Source organism: Martes martes, assembly GCF_963455335.1.
Source record: "Martes martes genome assembly, chromosome: X".
In the NCBI taxonomy this organism is placed as follows: domain Eukaryota; kingdom Metazoa; phylum Chordata; class Mammalia; order Carnivora; family Mustelidae; genus Martes; species Martes martes.
The window spans coordinates 34,954,364-34,972,709 of NC_137897.1; the positions used below are offsets into that span (position 1 = coordinate 34,954,364).

The following is an 18,346-nucleotide window of genomic DNA, read 5'->3' on the forward strand; positions in this document are numbered from 1 at the left end:
AGTTAGTTTTTTGACTTGTATTCCCTTGATCATTGAGATATTTTTCAGGTTTTTTTAAGTTAAAGATTTGATTTATTTTAGGAGCACCTGGGTGGCTCAGTTGGTTAAGTGTCTGCTTTTGGCTCAGGTCATGATCCCGGGGTCGTGGGACCGAGCTTCTCCCTCTCCTTCTGCCCCTACTTTTCCCCTCCCCACCTCTCATGCATAGTCTCTCTCTAATATATAAAATCATAAAATCTTTAAGACATTTTATAAGATTTTATTTTGGAGAGAGAGAGTGAGTGAGAGCGAGTGGGCACAAGGGCAGGAGGGACAGGGAGGGAGGGAGAGAGAATCTCAAGCAGGCTCCCTGCTGAGTGGGGAGCCCGACTCAGGGCTCGATCCCACAACCCTGAGATCATGACCTGAGCTGAAACCAAGAGTCAGTCACCCAGGCCCCCTAACGTTTGTTTTTTAATAGTAGTTTTACTTCGAGTTGGTTAACTGTTCATGCCCATTATTATATACTGGGATGTTCGTATATTGAACCAGTTTATGTAAGTTCATTATATAATAAACTCTTTGTATGTCCTATTGATTACAAAATGTCTTTCTGAGTTCATGGTCTACAACTTTTTCTTATAAAAATGTATATTTTTAATGCGACCTTCCAATTGCTCAGTGACTTCTTTCTCTTGTATAAACTTAAAAAGCTACTCTCTGGGGCACCTGGGTGGCTCAGTGGGTTAAAGCCTCTGCCTTCGGCTCAGGTCATGATCTCAGGGTCCTGGGATCGAGCCCCACATCGGGATCTCTGCTCAGCAGGGAGCCTGCTTCCCTTCCTCCCTCTTTGCCTGCCTCTCTGCCTACTTGTGATCTCTGTCTGTCAAATAAATAAATAAAATCTTAAAAAAAAAAGCTACTCTCTTCTAGAGTTTTACTAATCGCTTCTGTGTTTTTGTTTCCTGTCATTTCTTTTTTATATTGAACTCTTTGAAACTCATTTTGGTGTGTGATGTCTTAGTTGTCTTAGCTTTAGAATAGATTAAAATCTGGAAGGGCTACTCACCCTTCATGTTTCCTTAGTATTTCCTTTAATTAAAATCACAATAAAAAGTCGGTGTTATTCTTTATAATTGTTTTGTAAAGGTCAGAAAATGATTGGATTTTGATTTGGTGTTATATTAAACCTACACATTAATTTGGAAAAACCTAATGCCATTGAAATATTTAGTTCTTCCTTCCAAGAATATCTCCTAACCTTTTTTTTTTTTCCATTCCTTCCAAGAATATTTCTTTGTTTGTCTTTTACATTTTCAGTGCGGTCTTTTTTTTTTTTTTTTTTTTAAGAGAGTGGGAGTGGGGGGGGGGGAGGGACAGAAGGAGAGAGAGAATCTTAAACAGAACCCCCCACCCCGGCCCGAGTGGGGAGCCTGATGACCCTCTCGACCCTGAGATCATGACCTGAGCTGAAATCAAGAGTGGGTTGCTTAACCGACTGAGCCACCCTAGGCCTCCCTCCCATTAGCGTTTTCTGACTTTATCACTACTGCATCAGAGTACTGAGTTCTGTGTTTCTGTATCTGTTCTTTATGAACTTGAACAGATGTCCAGCTGTCCTCTTTGGCATTTCAAGATATACAGTGATATTATTAGCAAATAGGGACAGTTTTGTCTCCTCTTTCTGTCTGTTTATATTTCTTTATTCTGCTTATGGAAGCAGTCTTAAACTGTCACGGAGGGAGGAGGATCTGGGACACGAGTGGGGGAGCAGTGTGTTGGGTAGGACTCGCGTGGACATGAGTACGTGTGTGTGTGCGGCTGTGTGATGGGGCCGCCCGAAGGGTTTCTGGCGGTTGCCTCTGAGTGGCAGGATCTGCTTGAACATCTGCCGCTGGTTTACCTGCATTTTCTACTCACTCTTGGAGGAGTGTGTGTTGTTTAGGAAATGTGAAAGATCGTGGCACTTTTAATGCCTTTATTGTGTCACTTGTAGGTGGACTATGTTGCTTGTGGGTTAGAGTAGCTAGTCTTTATCTGCTAAGGATATTTTCTGTCTGATTTTTAAGAGTTTTTGTTTTTAAAGTAGAACCGGGTGTGGAATTTCATCAGGTGTCTTTCTGGCAGCTGTGAAATGACCATCCGCTTTTCCACTTTTCTTCTTATAACCGAGGTATGGCTCTTGTATAGCAAAAGGCCCAGATCATAGGTGTTCAGTTCGATGTGTTTTAACGACCGTACATACCCACATAACCACCACCCCAAAGAAGAACTGGAACATTTCCATCACCCAGAAAGTTCTAGGGGGAAGTTCTGTGGTAAGCGGTTGATCTGTGTGGCTGAGCATTCACCACTAGCTGTGTGCACGATCTCCATTTCCCGCTCTCTGGCCTTAGTTTCCCATCTCGAGGGCCAGGGCCTAGAGCCACCGGGGAGGCCCCCGCGGGCTGTCTCCTCTCAAGTCATTCATTGCCCGCTCTGCTGGCAGGACGGATCCAGCTTCTTTGCAGGGCAACCGGCCATGGGGAGGTGGGGAGCGCTGGATAAAGCCGCCTCCGAAACGGGAAGAGGGCAAACGGCAGGAGCTGGACGCTTTTAGTGATCACGCCTAAGGAGGCATCTGTGGCCGGACTGTTTCTGGGCGCCCCCCCAAAAGGTGAAGGTGGGCTGTGGTGAGCAGGTGCATGCAGTGGGCGCGGGAGCCCCCACACGGCCCTAAGCATGGGATTTCGGCGGCGGCCCACGTCCTGTGTGCTCATTCCTTGAGAAAGTCAGATGCCACCTTTTGGAACATTCTCCCTGGGAGCACCCCTCACCTTTGGCTGGGTTGCTAACGTGCACTACTACATTTATCCTTTAGGGGGCTTGCTACCCTCAGGCTATTCAAGGTCCCTGTCTTCAGCGACCTTGAAATCGAGGTCACGGTCTAGTACCAGGCATTAGTCTGATTGCCTGGTTTTTGCAGGCCCCCCCACCCCCCTGCTGCAGTCGTTCGCTGGAGGATACCCGCTGTTATTTAGCTTATCTTATTACAGTAAACCGGAGAAAATGCAGAAGTACGTGTTTCTCTTCATTTCTGCCAGCTAAATATTGACCTGTTCGATGTGTTTTCCATGCCACGAAGCACAGAAAATCAGCTTAGCGCTAGTGTTTGGCTCTTGGTCCTCTGTGTGTTGAGCCGAGCCATCCGAAGAAAGATGACCGGTGATTTCCCTGAATCAAAAGGCCAAGGGCTCAACCTCTTGTGTCTGAATGTGATCTCAACTCTTCTATACAGTTTTTTGGTAGGGGGAGTTTTTCTCGAGAAAAGCAAACAATTGGTCCTAGTTTACATTCCTCTGATACGAGCCACGTGAACACACTCAGCCCAGGCTATTTCTAGAGGTGTGCGTGTTTGGACACACTTGAGGGTGGCTCTCTGAAGCCACCAGGGTCCTCTGCTGGGGGAGAGGCCAGGAAAAGGAGGGTGGAGAGTAGGTCACTGAGGCACGCAAGGGGCCGTGTCCCAGACTCCAGCCAGAGACCAAAGCAAACCACACCCCCCCCCCCCAACCCCGGGGCAGGAGGCTTCCTCCTGGGGCTCTCTATGCAGACATCAAACAAGACATTTGCTTTCCATGCTGGGCGCCCACACCGCCCTGATCAATTTAGACTTCTATTTCTGGGAGCTGTCACACTTGGATTTCTCTCTCTCTCTCTCTCTCTCTCTCTCTCTCTCTCTCTCTTTTTTTTTTTAACCCAAAGCTATTTTAAATCCACATCCAAGTGCGACCAACTCAACTTGAACTGCTCTCAGGACGTAGTCTGTGCCAGCTGTGCTGAAGATGGTGACTGCCAGGGTAGACCCCGAGCCAGGGACATGCTCCCCTGAGAGTGGGGGCGAGGTTGATCTCTGCCCCCCGCCCCCAAGACCCCCCCCAATGCATTTGTGGGAAGGTCCGCCAGGCTGAACCCTGGAGAGGAACTCCTTGTCCCTCTAACCCTCCTGTGGTCTGTCCCCCCACCCCCCGCCCCAGCTGTGTGGCCTGCAGTCTGAGGAGACAAGTGCCTTTTCATGTTTTATACATTTTATTCATACATTTCTCCAACTTTGAAATGACAAAAGCCCAAGTCTATGGTTTCCCATTACACAGCATCCTACAAGTATGTATATTCTACAAAGAATACTATGGAGTTTCTCTTCCTCCCCCGTCACACAAGAGATAACTGATGAGGGTTCCGTCCGTCTCCTGTAACTGGCCGTGCGCCAGTGCTCTGGTTCCCACGACAGGGCAGAGGGATCTGGGCGGGAGGGCGTGTACTAAGGCATGTAAATAGATACACACAGAAAGAAAAGCGGGACATTTACAAAGAATCCGAACCTGTCCGATCCCCTCACCTCCTGGGTGTCGAAGGACCCCTCCTGCACGAAGGCTCTTGTGCACTAAGGCTTTGCTGTACCCTGCAAATACTTACAATCGGAAATGGTGAAATATACAACAACTGTTAACATCGCTCTCTTTTTATCACTGAGACAATACTTCAAAACCTTTTATAAAAAGGCAATTATACATACAGAAAAAAGAACATGTTGGCAAAACTTTAGGCAAAACAACCCCAGAACTGAGTTTGAAGGGCGACACACCTGCATTGCCATTAAACACGATGCCACAGCCTCGGCATGTGAGGGTGGCGTGGCCTCTGCGTGGGTCCGGCCGTGGGCTCCCCCCGTCCCCCGCCCGGGCGTCATTCCAGGACACAGCTGAGACTGGAAGTCTGTTCCCCCAGTTCTTGGTCTGGTCAAAATGAAAACCAGAGGTGGGGCCGCTCATTGTGGAGGAGCCCCCCTTTCCGCTCCCAAGCAGAACTCCTAAGAGACTGCAGGTCCTCTGCGTCCCCAAGCTGGTCAGCCTCAGGCCTCTCCTGCGGGGAGTGCGCGCACCTTCCCTTGGCTGCAGGCCAGAGAGAAGGGACCTGACACCGGGTCTCTAAGCAGACATCGGTCTGGAGTTGTGCTTGGGGGCAGAAATGAGGTCTCCTTCCCACGTGGTGACAAACATCTCTTCCATTTTCTTTTGCTCCGTCCATTTGCACAGGTTCAAGAGTTGATGGAGGGTCAGGTGAGAGGTGTGGGGGGCGGGGGATTTTCTCTGCCTCCGAAGGGCTAAGACGTGGCACTGCCTGTCCTAGAGATGGCATGCCCCTCCCGCTCCTCTCCCTGTGGGCCAGTCTGCCCACCCTCCGTGGCCCAAGAGCGGCAGAGAAAGGAGCAGATGACCGGGATGAGGACCAGTGAACATACCCTTGGTCTCCCTTCCTTCCTCTTCCTGGATGCGGGCCACAGCCGGGCTTCATTCACGAAGCCGGAAGACCGGAGACTTCTGAGAGCTCCAGGTTTAAGGCAAACCGATAAGTGGGCGTGGGCCAGGCTGAAGGAGCAGTAAGCCTGCGGGGCACAGTCCCTTAAGCGGAGACATCAAATGGAGGGGAAAACCTTACTTCTAAAGGGGTAAGAAGAGGAAGAGTTCACCCGACTGAAATGACTCATGAAGAAAGCTTGTAGCCCTTCTGCAAGCTGCATCAGGAAGCAGAATGCCTTTGGAAGAGGAGGGTTAATTAGAGGTGCCGAACCAGAGAAAGGCGCTCAGGGACCTTCAGTCTGTGACAGGCCGTAATCAGCCTCAGTATCTTAAGCCCTTGTGAAGAGGATGGAATTAGGAAGCTGTGTTCAGTTCTGGAAAAACAGACTCCTCCCCCATCCCCTAACACACATACACGTGCATTTGATGATAGGAAGCAAGGAGGAGGAGGGATGGGGACCCTAAGTGGCTTGTCTTGGGTTGCCGATGGCGAGATGCCTTCCCTTTCCCGGGGTGGGGGGGCGCTGCGTGGGAGGCATTATAATTAAGAACTCATTAATGAGAAAACCGTCTTGCTAGCATTAGCAGCATGTTCTCTTTGCCCTAAGAGACTGACCTGAAACGAAGAAAAGGACATCACATTGGTGGGAGACAATAGAGTTTGCTTTCGGGCTGTCTGTCCCTAAGGGGCTGTGTCCATGCCGGCCATCTCCGCTGTCCTGTTTCCCGGATGGTGGCTCAGCAGACTAAACTTTCTCAAGGAGTGAAGTCGAAGCCTTACTGAACAGATAACTATGAGTGATTTGAAAAGCAACAAAGACTGTCCTCTGCAGTAACGGGGTCAGAGGTTTCCACTAGCTCATGGGGGCCTGGCGGTGTGAGATGCCGCCGGCCGTGCGGGGAACCGCGCGGGCTCTGCGGTCTCTACGGCCCGCCCGCCGCCCGGAGGATGGGCTCTGAATGCAAATGGCAAGAAGTCGGTCACCTATTTCTTTTCTTCTCTGCACCAGTATTTTAAACCATCTCAGCCGACAGGAGATACATATAATTGCATTTTCAGAAGCTACTATATTATCTTGACGCTGGGAAAACTTCCAGCTGAACTGAACTGACATGTTCCTTTTTAGTGTTAATATTGAATCTGCTGCACGTGCAGGGTGACTACCATCTTATTAAAAAGAATCAAGACACTTAACAAAAGATTCTGCATATTAAAGACACCCCCTTTCTGGCTGTGGGGCTGGAATATGGTTTAGCTGACCAGTGTAAGATTTCGTAGTCATCATTTGCTCTGGTCTTTAAAAGGGGGGGGGGGGCGGGGATGATTTTGCTGATGGCATGGAAGCAGCAAAGCTTTTTGGTAATTTTCTCTGATTGCTTAGTGGATGACTGTAATGTAGCCTTGTACGGAAATTACTGTGAATTAAAGTACTTTCTGGCGGGTCATAAAGACATTATTTTTGAGGAGGGCCTATGTGAGTGGAATGGAGCAGATGACCTCTTTGAGAGGTTCCGCCAGAATGAGCTCTGGGTGCAGGGGTTCCGCCGTCCACACGGGGGCGAGAGTCGTGCCTGCCTGTGCGCCTCTGATGGAGAAGAGGGGCGAGCGCTAAGTGCTTCTCAGTCCTGGGCCCATAGACACTGGAACTGGCTTCGCTTTGCTCTTCTTCTGCTTGATCCGCCTCTGTCAACGGGGCTTAAGAGAGGCATCATCGGCATCTCTGGAGATGTGGCCTTCAAGGGCCTGAGAGGGGCGTGGCCGTTTCTAGCAGAGGGAGGGAGTTGGTGTTCCCCACGTGTTAGCTGTAGTTTTCTTTGTGCTTCATTGGAAGAGAGGTAGAGTGGGCACTTTCACAGCGAGAAGAGCCCAGATTGTGGTCAGTACCATCGCGGGAATGACTGCCTGGCCTTGGCGTTGGTTAGATTTAAACCACTCCTAACACAGCTCCAAACAACTCTTGGGGTTTCCCTTCTCCATCCAGGGTGTCTCTGGCTTGGTGGTTTGGTCTCCCTGCTGTGGGACCTCAACAGGGGCCGTTCGCTCAACGCCTGGTAAGTTGCAAACTCATCTGGTCACTGACAAAGGACAACATGAGAGAGAGAGAAAGAGAGAAAAAAAAAATCACCGTTTAATAAGGGTCGGTGGGTGGGGAGGGGGATGCCTGGAAGGGAGTCTCCAACTGTCTTCTGTGTGTGGTCCTTCAAGAGGAGCTGTGCAGCTCAGAACCCGCCCCGCACACCCTGCCGGGGCACAAAGCGATGAGGCCATCTACCCGACAAGAAGTGACCCAGAGGGTGTATCCTCCAGGATCCCAGGTTACCAGAACCACTTCGCACCCTGCTGCTCTAATAAAGGATCTTCCACTGACCTCTGGCCAAGAGTCAGAAAACCCCCGCCTGCATGTCCTGGGTTGGAAGAATGGGACCTCGTGGAAGGGCGATGAGATGGTTAATGTCTCTAAAGCAACAAGGATAGAGGATTCTCCTGTGCCAAGGGAGATAGCAAGAGGAAGGAGCGAGCACAGCTGGCCTCCTGCACATGGCGGCCCTCGGGCACCCCGCGTGCACTCTGGGAGCCAGACGCCGTCCGAGCTGTGCTCTGGTGGACTGTGGTGCTGTCCTGCCAACTGAGCGTCACTCCGGGCCTTCCGTGGTTCAGTGAGCATCTAGCGGATTATCAAATCTAAAAGATAGGTTTGTAAACCTGAACAAATCTATATTGAAATGAAGGACCCAAAGGCGTTGAATTATTGAACACATAAAAGGAAGTATATTTAAAAAAAATTGGTCAAACTGTCCTGTTAGTTATCATTTTAAAGGAATTTACAGGGCTGTTATCTTCTTTTGGAATAATTCAGTTTATAGCAAATGCCTAAACTGGTTTCTTCATTGCACAGTATATTCTCTTAAAATGGGTGCTTTAAAACAATTACATACATATTAAAAATCCTCATTTCTTTGCTTAATTAAAACGTTAATACTCTCAGACAACACAGATCTGAAATGGTGAAACCAGCAACTTCCCCTCCCACCTTACAACAAATTAAATTGAGACAAAATTACAAACACATTTCACTACATGATTATTAATAATAAAAATCAGTTTTCTTTATAAAGTTGCCCGAAATGCAAGGGATGTGCATAGGTTTACAACTTAGTCATAATAGCATTTTATTCTTATTCCCCTGGGTGTGCCCCGTGAACGGAATGTACTTTGCTGTAGATTACAGATTGTTTTGTCCAACACAGACACACCGACAGCATAAACGCTCGCGACTGTCCACATGCATTAAGAGTCAAGACCCAACTTCAAATCTCTAAAAGGTTTACAGGGTGCTTCAAAGAGACAGTATCACATTATCTGGATGTTACATAAAGGACTTAAAAAAAAAACTAGTCTAAAAAAAAAGAAAAAAGGCCTTTAAAAATTTATGACTGTTTTGTAATCACTAGACTGATTATTTCAAATAAATAAAGGAAAGAAAGATTCCAATCCATAAAATCAGACTCTAAAAAGAATGTAGTGTTCCACCCCCAGTCAAGGTAACAGAATCATTGTTTATTATTAAAATAGATTATAGAAAGCAGCATCTATTTTGTGCAGTTTTTAGGGGTCTTGGAAATAAAAAGCTATGATTTCCAAAAATATAACATTCCAAAGGATTGAATAATACATACATTTAAAGATACATTTTATTAAAGTTTAGGAGAACTGATTAAAAAAGATACTGTCTCTTTAAATTAGTGTGTAATTGTTTTCTCCTCCTATCTATTCGGACATGACAATAATTATAAATGGAGGTCACACTACAACTAGGTAGTCTCTAGGGACCATGACCTGCTGACACAAGGCCGATAACAAAGAGGCTTTTCCACGGATGAGGTGGCTCCCGGGCAGGCGTCAGATATCTGGGGAGAGGCCTAATAGACCCAGGAGACCGGGACCCATTGCGGGGCTGTGCACACGAGCTCAACGGCTTCCTCCAGATGTCTGATTGTCTCATCAATTTCATTGTTGATAATTGTGAGATCGAAGTAGTGCGCGTATGTTCTCTGTAGGATATCAGACTCCTTCTGCAGGCGCTGGAGAGACTCATCCTGAAGGGTGAGGGAGTGGAGGGTGGGGTGGGGAAGGGAGGAGCAGAGAGGAGACAGAGGTCAGCCGGATTCTTTCTCTTTCTGCATTTCTGCACTTCCCAGGGGCAGACACCGTCAAGGCCAGACCCTGATGTGCCGCATCTGGGCATGAGGCCAACTCTGCTTCGTGACCGAGGCGACAGCAGCCCCGGGCCAGCAGGGTTATGGAGGAACGGCCTGCAACCCGCAGGCTCCCCCCGCAACAGGAGCTCCATGCCATCGCTGTGCCCCGCTCCCCCCGCCCAGGACCAGAGAGACCTGGCCCTCTTGGGCACACATGACACCCTGCCCCCACCCCCGGCACCCCACTGGTTTGCCCCAAGAAGCCACTGCCTCTGGCCAACAAATTAAGTTGTATTTTCCCCTTTTCTACTTTGAGGTCCAATGTGTTCCAGGAATTCAATTACGTCTAATGGCCCCGCACTCAACAGCAGCGGATGCCCGAGGCGAGAGCTTTTGGGATGTTACAAATAATGGATGAAATGAGGCCATTTCTCAGCTACCCCGGCAACCAGCATCTGAGGAACCCCCTCGCGGTGGTCTACACGGGAGACGGCCGGACACGGGGCGCCGGGCAGAAGGACCCGAACCTCTGAGGGAAACTACGCGAAAAGCCGCCACCGAGCTCTGGGGGGGCTCTGCTGCAGGAAAGGCCTTTCCTCTGCTTCTGCAGCTTGCTGCGGATTTGGAGCGCCCTCCTTAGGGTGAGCCCGCCAGAGGCGGCCCTGCAGGGTCCCTCATTTGTCACATGAGTCTCAATTTAGCCTCAGGATGGCAGATCTTTCAAGACTGGGATCCCTCACGGGCCACCAGAAAGTTCGCCTCCGAGTGTTCACGGGCTGGATACTGTTATGCCAAACTCGCAAGGGACAACTTCAAATCTGAAGCCAGGGAGCTCGAAGTCAAAGTGTCCCCCTTCTCCCCCCGCACGAGGCAGGTGAGGTGTCGGGCTGAGTCTTACACAGATGCAGATACGATTCATACCTTCTTGTCTGCTTACCACCTCTCCCCCAGCTAGAGTGGCAGCTTGTCGTGTGGCCCTGTCATCGCTGTGCCCAGCACTTGGCATTGTGGCGTGTACACAGTAAATGCTTACTAAATGACTAGATGTTCCTTAAAAGAACAAGCACTTGGCTAACACTGGCCACGACATGGTTTGAGGAGTGTTAAATCCATCAAGACGGAAGGCTACACCACAAGGAAACGAAGGCCCTTGGTGACACCGATGCGCTCCCAGAAAACTAAAGGATGCGGTGCCTTGGGGAACCTGGGAGTCGTGGTGCCCGCAGCTGACTTAGGACCCAGGACCCTTCCTCTTCACCGAGGCCCATCCATTATTTGTGAGAAACCCTTCCTGAAGAGCCCCGGTCTGTGGGTACGACTCTCCGGAGGGGGATGGAAAATGAGGTCATTCGATCCCACTGTGGTGCCGCGGCGGGGACAGGTGGACAGCAGGGAGGCCGGGGACGCCATCTGCTCTATCAGGACGCTCTGAGAGGAGAGTCCTCCAGGTTTTGTCGCTGTCTACAGGGATTTCAAAGCGGGGCATGGTGTGCTTGGATGCTGGCTGTTAACGGCTCCGTGTAGGTAAGACCTCAGTTAATCAACACCTGCTAAGGTCCTATCGACACACTTTCCACCGGCGCCTAGAAAGCAGCTTCACTTTGCGACAAACACTGCAAAAGCCCCGTTTTGGGAAACACTCCTTTGCCTGAGGCCAGGAGTGCTTCCTGCCCAGCCGAGAAGATAGCGGTTCTCAACACGTCACTCTCCCGGCTGGAGGACTCCACCGAAACACGGTCTGGGCTTCAGAAACCACTAGCGGAGTTTACGATTTGCTCCGAGAGCCGGGCTGACGAACACGTTCAAGAAAATGTACAGCTGCCGGCATCCGTTTTAAATGGAGCTCTCTTTACGCAAGAAAAAGCTTTCCTCTTAAGGACCGCGTAAGATGAAGCTCTATTTGTGGGTTTCCTCCTCGGCAACAGCTGGTCTGCGGGCTTGCCTCACGCATGAGCAGGGTTCACCTCAGTGAAAACAAAATGCCTCTAGTCTAACAGCAAAAGGCAGGATTTATGGGAAGAAAGGGTCTACATTCTAAATCTAGGAAAGAAAACGAGGCTGCATTTCGTCACCTCCTAGCTGGTACTTACGGGCAATTTTCTGCACCATTTTGGCAGCTATGGAAAATTAGTAAAAGGGCGGGAAAATAGGCAAAAACAAACAAACAAAAAGCAAAGATGATAATTCAAGAAAAATACATGGCACCCGAAGGAAAAGCACTCAGCACCCGGCGGGGCTTCGGGCATGCTGGGGTACTACCAGAGACCCCGCAGCAGAGCTCCCAAAGGAATACACCTTTTGCAAATGAAAGGACCCAAAGGAATGACTGAAAAGATGAGTAACCCGGCCGTGTAAAGACGGACTCTTCCAGACACACAAGGCGCAGTTTCCCAGCCTTGACTGTATGGTCATTAGCTGGGGGCGGTTTAGACGGGTCCTCACAGAGCAGAGCCAAGAGCCCTCTGCTGGCGCGTGGGCCCCGCCGAGCACCGGGTGACCCCGTGCGGGAGCCTTCAGAGCGCACCCGCAGCAGCTGGGCCCCGCCGCACCCACTGGACACACCCAATCGCCCACAGCATCCGTGTGGCCACGGAGGCCCTCGGGGTCGGCCCAGTGCTGGAAGGTGACGCCCGCTCTGGAGCAACACCCCCCACCCCCGTCTCTGGGCCACTGAGCTGGCCCCAGAGTGGACAGGGCTCATTTCCAGGTGGGGTCGTCTCCGGGGACCTGAGTGGGTCCCACCCCAGAGGCTCCCTCGGGCCAAGGTCCTGGCTTCTTTAGAGCTCTGTCCCCGCGGAGTGCTCTTGGGCCTAGAGCCAGGCCCTCCTGCCCAGCGCCCGCAGGGGGCGAGTGGGCCCAGCCGGCCTCCACCCCCCGGTGGGCCCGCGGCTCCTTGCACCAGGCTGCAGCCAGGCAGTGAGCCTTACCTCGTTTAGACCCGGAGTGATGGTGGGCGCAGCGATGAAAACAACGAAAGGCGCGAACTCGGCGGTTCTCAGGACCTTCAGCGCCTGCGGACGAAACACACAGGACACTCAGAGCCAAGAGCTAAGGGCGCGGCTGTCACGCGTGTCTGCACGAAATCCCACAGCTCAGCGAGCCCGGGACTCACACTTTTGGCGAGGTGGGCGCACACTGACCAGCTGTCTCCGAAACTCCCCCTACTCCTTTCCTTTGGAAGGACGGACAACAGCCACCGGCGAGTAACAGGTGACAAACTGGACATTTCTTATGAATCTCCTGAAGCGATCCGACTTCCTTTTCTTCAGAAAAGTCCACACCGACTACACTGGTTAATGTTCATTTAAACCTGGCTGTGAATGGTAGCTTGCCTTGGGAATGGCGAGGAAATGCGCTTTAGGGTGGCCTTGGCCCAGCAGGTGGGCTCTGCCCCTGATCTCCAGCCCGCTTCAGCACAGCTTCACCTTCTACCGGCTAAGGGGGCCAGCACATCCCCACCGCGGTCACTGCCAGGCTGTGTTCCTGCTCCTGATGCCTGCTGAGTTCCCCCACCGAGAGGCCCCGGGGGCCAGGAGACCTGATTGGGGGCTGGAGGCCGGAGCCACTACAGGAGCTCTGAGGCCAGTTCAGTTCCCTTCCCAGGCATAATCCCCCAGAACGGCGTGAGCCTCTGGTCCGCAGGGACACACCGCCAAGCCGGTGCACCACGCCTGCGAACCGCATTCTGATGTGGGATTACAACACCCCCCTTCCCCCCGCCCCCCGGCCCAGGACCTGAGCCTCCCAGTGGTTGCGGCCTCCCCTCCACAGAACAAAACCCTAGCATCTGCAGGCACGTACTTCACAAGGCACCGATGTATCCTTGACTTGTCTGCACCGGAGGCGGGGGCGGGGGGTATGACATGTAAAGTGTCTATTCTGTTATCTGCATCGTTTGCTCTGTCATATTCCTATTCCTCCCTCTTCTGCCTGGTTTACTGTGGCAGCCGTCAGCTGGGTTGCTCTGCCTCTGTACTAGAGCCCGCTGCTACAATGACGGCTCTTTGGGCAAGGCAAGTCCCACCGTCTCGCTGCTCTGCTCCAAACCCTTCCACGGCTGCCATGCTCACCTCCTCCACCTCTCTCTGCCCCTTCCCCTCCATGGACTGGCCTTGGTGAACTATTTCCAGTTCCAGAAAGGGCCATGCTCTCTCTGGTTTCCCAGCCTTTTTCTTACTACTCCCTCTGCCTGGACCCTCTGTCCTCATTCTCCCTTTTGGCTTGGCTAAGGGAGCCCTTGGCACATGGCACTGGTGTTCTTTTGTCTTAGTCCTTCGTGAGCTCCGAGCCAGGTCCAGCACCCCTCCCGCCCCCCCCAAGGTACCGTCCACACATGCAAGTGCCAGGCACTGGACGGTGAGTTTGAGGGCAAGAGCTGGGTCTTCTCCCTCGTGCCCTCCACGGCACCTCACCTTAATGGTCTTGATGCTGAAATGGAAACGTGAAAGTGGTACGAATGATCGGCAGAAAACGTTCGCCTGGAGGGCACTGTGCTTGGTGGCTGAAGGGAGCCTCTGAATGTACGGGCTCAGGAGAGACCGACAGCCTGATAAAGCTTTCGTGCAAGCTTCACATGCGCTGGGATTAGGTTTCTGAATCTCATGACCCAGGAGCTCCTTCCGGGCTAAGGGAGCCGTGTATGTCATGTCACGTGTCACATCACCGTGCTTCAACTGTGAACGTCACACTCCCCTCTGAGCAAGCTTGTCAAGCCCACCTATGTCATTTTTGACAGAGATAATTGGCAATTTCTTTGTCAGCCCTTTTGTGATTGAAGACTTCAGCAAGGAACAAACAAAGTGCATCTGTAGCTCACTTGAGCTTATGGGGAATCTTTCTTTAGAAACCCTTTTTGTCAATATTATTTTGGGCCTCCCCTCCCAACCCCTGCCTCGTCTTCCTGTGCTCATTAGTCAGGAGGCTACAGGGTCCATGGAGACAGAAGGTTTTCTCATCCACCCACAGCCAGCCTCCGCGCAGCTAGGCGGGGACCAGTTTCCAGCGCACGGTTCCTCCCCTTGCTTCTGTCCCGACTCCCCGAGGGCCACACAGGAAGTCCGCACAGCGCCGCTGCTGAATGGCGCCCCGGGTGAAGTTGATGAGGACACCCCAGGCGTGAAATGGTCTTCTCTCTGCTCAGTGCCTCCAGCCTCCCTGCCACCCAATTCTTCGACTGTCTTAAGTTCTAACCTATCGTGCTGCAACCCCTGAAACCACGCTCCCCTTCTCTGCATGGCACGTGGGCCCTTGGCCTTCATCCATCCAGATGCGAAGGTCTTTCCATGCTTCCTGCCCACAGCGGTTGCTGAAGACTGTGCTCGTCCCCCTGCCTGGTGCCTCTTGTGTCCAGGAACCCGGTTCTATTCCCTTACCAGTTAATTCCAAGGGAAGAACTGGTGTACTTCCAGGAAATCCAGGACCCTCCCCGCTCTGTGCTGCCTTCCAGGAACATCAGAGCCAACCCACAGGCCAATCACAGCAGTTACGGGAGCCTTTTCGATTTTCAATTTCTAGCCTATGTTACTTTTTTTCCTCTCTTATATTTTCAAAAATGAAAAGACACATCACATCGAGACTGAGATTTTCTTGTCTGGTAGCCCTCGGATAGGCAGCAGAGTCACCACACATTTCCTCAGTGACCTGGTGAAATGGGGCCTGCTTGAGGGGAGCGGGTCTGGGCAGGTGATTCTTTCTGAGGGATAGGGATGTGGGACACGGACCAGTCTTAGAAATGGCAGGGCCTAGGAGTCACAGTGGCATCCACGAGCCTCTCCTGTAACTCACCTGGTGTCTACAACATCTTTCCTCCTGGGCTTTAAGTCCCCCTTCTGCTCAGTTTGTCATCAGAGATTAAAAAAAAAAAAGAAAGAAAAGCCGACAAGCTATTTTTCTAAAGTCCTCTCTATGCCTGGTGTGGAGCTTGAACTCACGACCCTGAGATCAAGAGTTGGAGGCTCTGCTGACTGAGCCCGCCAGGCGCCCCAGCTTGTCAGCATTTTTGAGGCAAGGCCTTTTTCACATGTTTGCCTTTCTTACATGTTTGAGATGTGGCTTCTCCTTTTTGAGTTGAATAATTCCCACTGCTTCGAACTTAGGACTTCCCTACAGATCATCCAGTCATTCCTGTGTCTGGCTCGGAGTGCCTGAAGCTCTCCACACCCCTCCCAGTTTTTGGCCAGGGTTGGGCATCCAAAGAGATGGCCGAGGCTGAGAACCCGTGTGGGTCTGCATCGCTGCTGGCTCAGGCTTGGCTCCCTAAAGCGGGTGCTGTGCTTCACACCAGACCCAGGCCCCGGGAATCCCTGCCGCGAAGTCACATAAGATGCTGGCAGTGGCTCCGATGGGCCGGTGTGAGCTGTACTGAGAGGGGACAGGTGGCTGTTAGGATAATCGAGGGCCACTCTTGCCCTGAGGTCACATCAGTGTTGGGTTTCCAGTTCGGACCCGGTCGGGTACTCGCACGGAGCTTCCGAGTGTCAACGAATCCCCTGGGAGCTCCCTGTTACTGCTTAACCACATGGCGCATCCGCCTTCGAGCCCGTGAGCCCGTCGTGCCCACACTGCTGACACTGTCCCGCAGTTTATTAGGTTAGCGGGTGGCCCATGGCCTTCCGAGGGCCGTTCTGATTTTAGAACCTAGGCCGAGCCCGCGGGCAGGCTGACAGGGGCTGCGAGGGGCTGTGTCTTACCTGTGGCTCCACGTCCAGGATGGCGATCAGCCCCTGCTCATGGATCTTCCGGATGGTCTCCAGTTTTGTCCCGTACATCGCATCCTCGTGGCTGCCATACTCCAGGTACTCGTTATTTGAGATGTCTTGCATCATTTGGTCATGAGATACAAAGTAGTAATTCTTTCCGTTTTCTTCATCTTTCTTTGGAGGTCTGGTTGTGTCTGCAAAGAAAATCCCATATCCTGAAAGGCTTAAAAGACTGAGCTCATGAGCGGGTGCTCCCTATGGACCCGCCCAAGCCCCAGCTCTTCTAAAAGCTGTGGCTTCTTTACTATATGTCTCCTGCCCTGTTCCCAGCCCCAGGAGCTTTGTAGAACTAAATTCGCGACACCATATTTATCTGTGTGACATCAGACCACAGTAGTTGGTTAGTTGTTTAGTTTCGTGAATCTTTTGGTGTTTAGATGAGATTTAGTTCATCCCTTTGCGGGTCACCACGGGAGAAAGACACTGAATGACCCAAGATGAACATACCTTACTGTATACCTTAATGCAGTTAGGTCTTAAGCAGAGGGAAAAAAGAAGAATGGAAAGAAGAAGAAATGGAAAACCATATACAATTTTTAAATTTAAATAAAATTAAACTGAAAAAGTCAGTTCCTCAGTCTCACTAGCCACATTTCAAGGGTTCAGTGTAGCTACTGGCTGCTGTAGTGGACAGAACAGCTATTGAAAACTGTCACTATCAGAGAAAGTTCTGTAAGTTCTATTGGATAGCATCAGTCTCTGGCAGCTTCCTAAAGGAGCTGGTTAGAATATAGCAAAAGGAGTACTGCGGGGACGCCTGGGTGGCTTTGTCGGTTAAGACCCTGCCTTCAGCTCAGGTCATGATCCCAGGGTCCTGGGATCGAGCTCCGCATCGGGCTCCTTGCTCAGTGGGGAGCCTGCTTCTCCCTCTGCGTGTCTGCCACTCTGCCTGGCTGTGCGCGTGCTCTTTCTCTCTCTCACTCACTCATAAATAAATAAAATCTTTAAAAAAAAAAAAAGGGTGGGGGCGCCTGGGTGGCTCAGTCATTAAACGTCTGCCTTTGGCTCGGGTCATGATCCCAGGGTTCTGGGATCGAGCCCCGCATCGGGCTCTCTGCTTGGCAGGAAGCCTGCTTCTCCCTCTCCCACTCCCCCTGCTTGTGTTCCCTCTCGCTGTGTCTTTCTCTGTCAAATAAATAAATAAAATCTTTAAAAAAAAAAGGATTATATTAAAAAAAAAAAGGGTGTATTGTGTTGAGAATACGATGACCTTGGCCAGATGTGCCTACAGTAGTCAGTAAAGACCTACACCATGAGTTGGCAAGCTACGGCCTGTGTGCCAAATAGGACCTGTTTTTGTCAATAAAGTTTTCCTGGAAAACATCCATGGCTGTTTAATTACATGCTGTCCATGGCTGCTTTCATGCGACACTGGTGGACTGGAGTAGTTGTGACAGAGACCAGATGGCCATTCAAGCCTCCGATATTTACTACCTAGTCCTTTACAGAAAATAGACCTAAGGGGATGTATCCTCCAATGTTGGTCAGTAAGTCCTAGTTCTGGTGGATGCTGACAGGACCAGTGTTCCGCAAAGCACAGTTTAGAAAATGTTTTTCTAGCTGAGCCAGGAACACTGGTTTAAATCTTCCTTCCTCCCACTTCTTTTCCCTTCTCTTTTTCTTTCCTTCCTTCCTCCCTCACCTTCCCTCTCCCTTTCTTTCAACTTCCTTCCTTGAGCAAGAATACATTATTGCTCCTCTTTGCTGTGTGCATGGATCCAGACCCACGGGGACCCCCCACCCCCTGCCTCCTGCCCTGACTAGATCGTTAGAACTTAAAAGTGCTCATGGACACCCAAACGCGCAGGTTTTAAAGAAGGCTTTCTCCAGGCACATGAAAAGCTGAAGAAATGGCATCGCATATTGATGCTGTACTATCCTTGGTCATCTCGGGAGGTAAACATATGGTCTGTACACATCTGGGGTCCAATATTTGAGAGAAGGACTTCATAATTGAGGCTGACAACGATATGCATCAAAACCAAGCTCGCTAACTGGTCATTTAATAACACAAATGTTCAATTGTTACGTGATCAAGAAGAAACTAAATGTTAGTTAAGCTTGCTCTAC

At 51.0% G+C, this 18,346-nt stretch overlaps 1 protein-coding gene across 2 annotated transcripts in view; it reads right to left on the bottom strand.

Moving 5' to 3' along the window:
- Positions 1-8,067: 8,067 nt before the first annotated feature.
- The window catches only part of CASK (calcium/calmodulin dependent serine protein kinase), a 342,806-nt gene continuing 332,527 nt past the window's right edge, over positions 8,068-18,346 (bottom strand). For both annotated transcript variants that reach the window (XM_080794824.1, XM_080794823.1), the window contains 3 exons: positions 16,208-16,410; positions 12,446-12,529; positions 8,068-9,416 (listed from right to left, as the gene is read on the bottom strand). In XM_080794824.1, the coding sequence (XP_080650950.1) occupies positions 9,240-9,416; positions 12,446-12,529; positions 16,208-16,410 (464 nt within the window). In that variant the 3' untranslated portion in view covers positions 8,068-9,239. The remainder of the gene's footprint in view (positions 9,417-12,445; positions 12,530-16,207; positions 16,411-18,346) is intronic.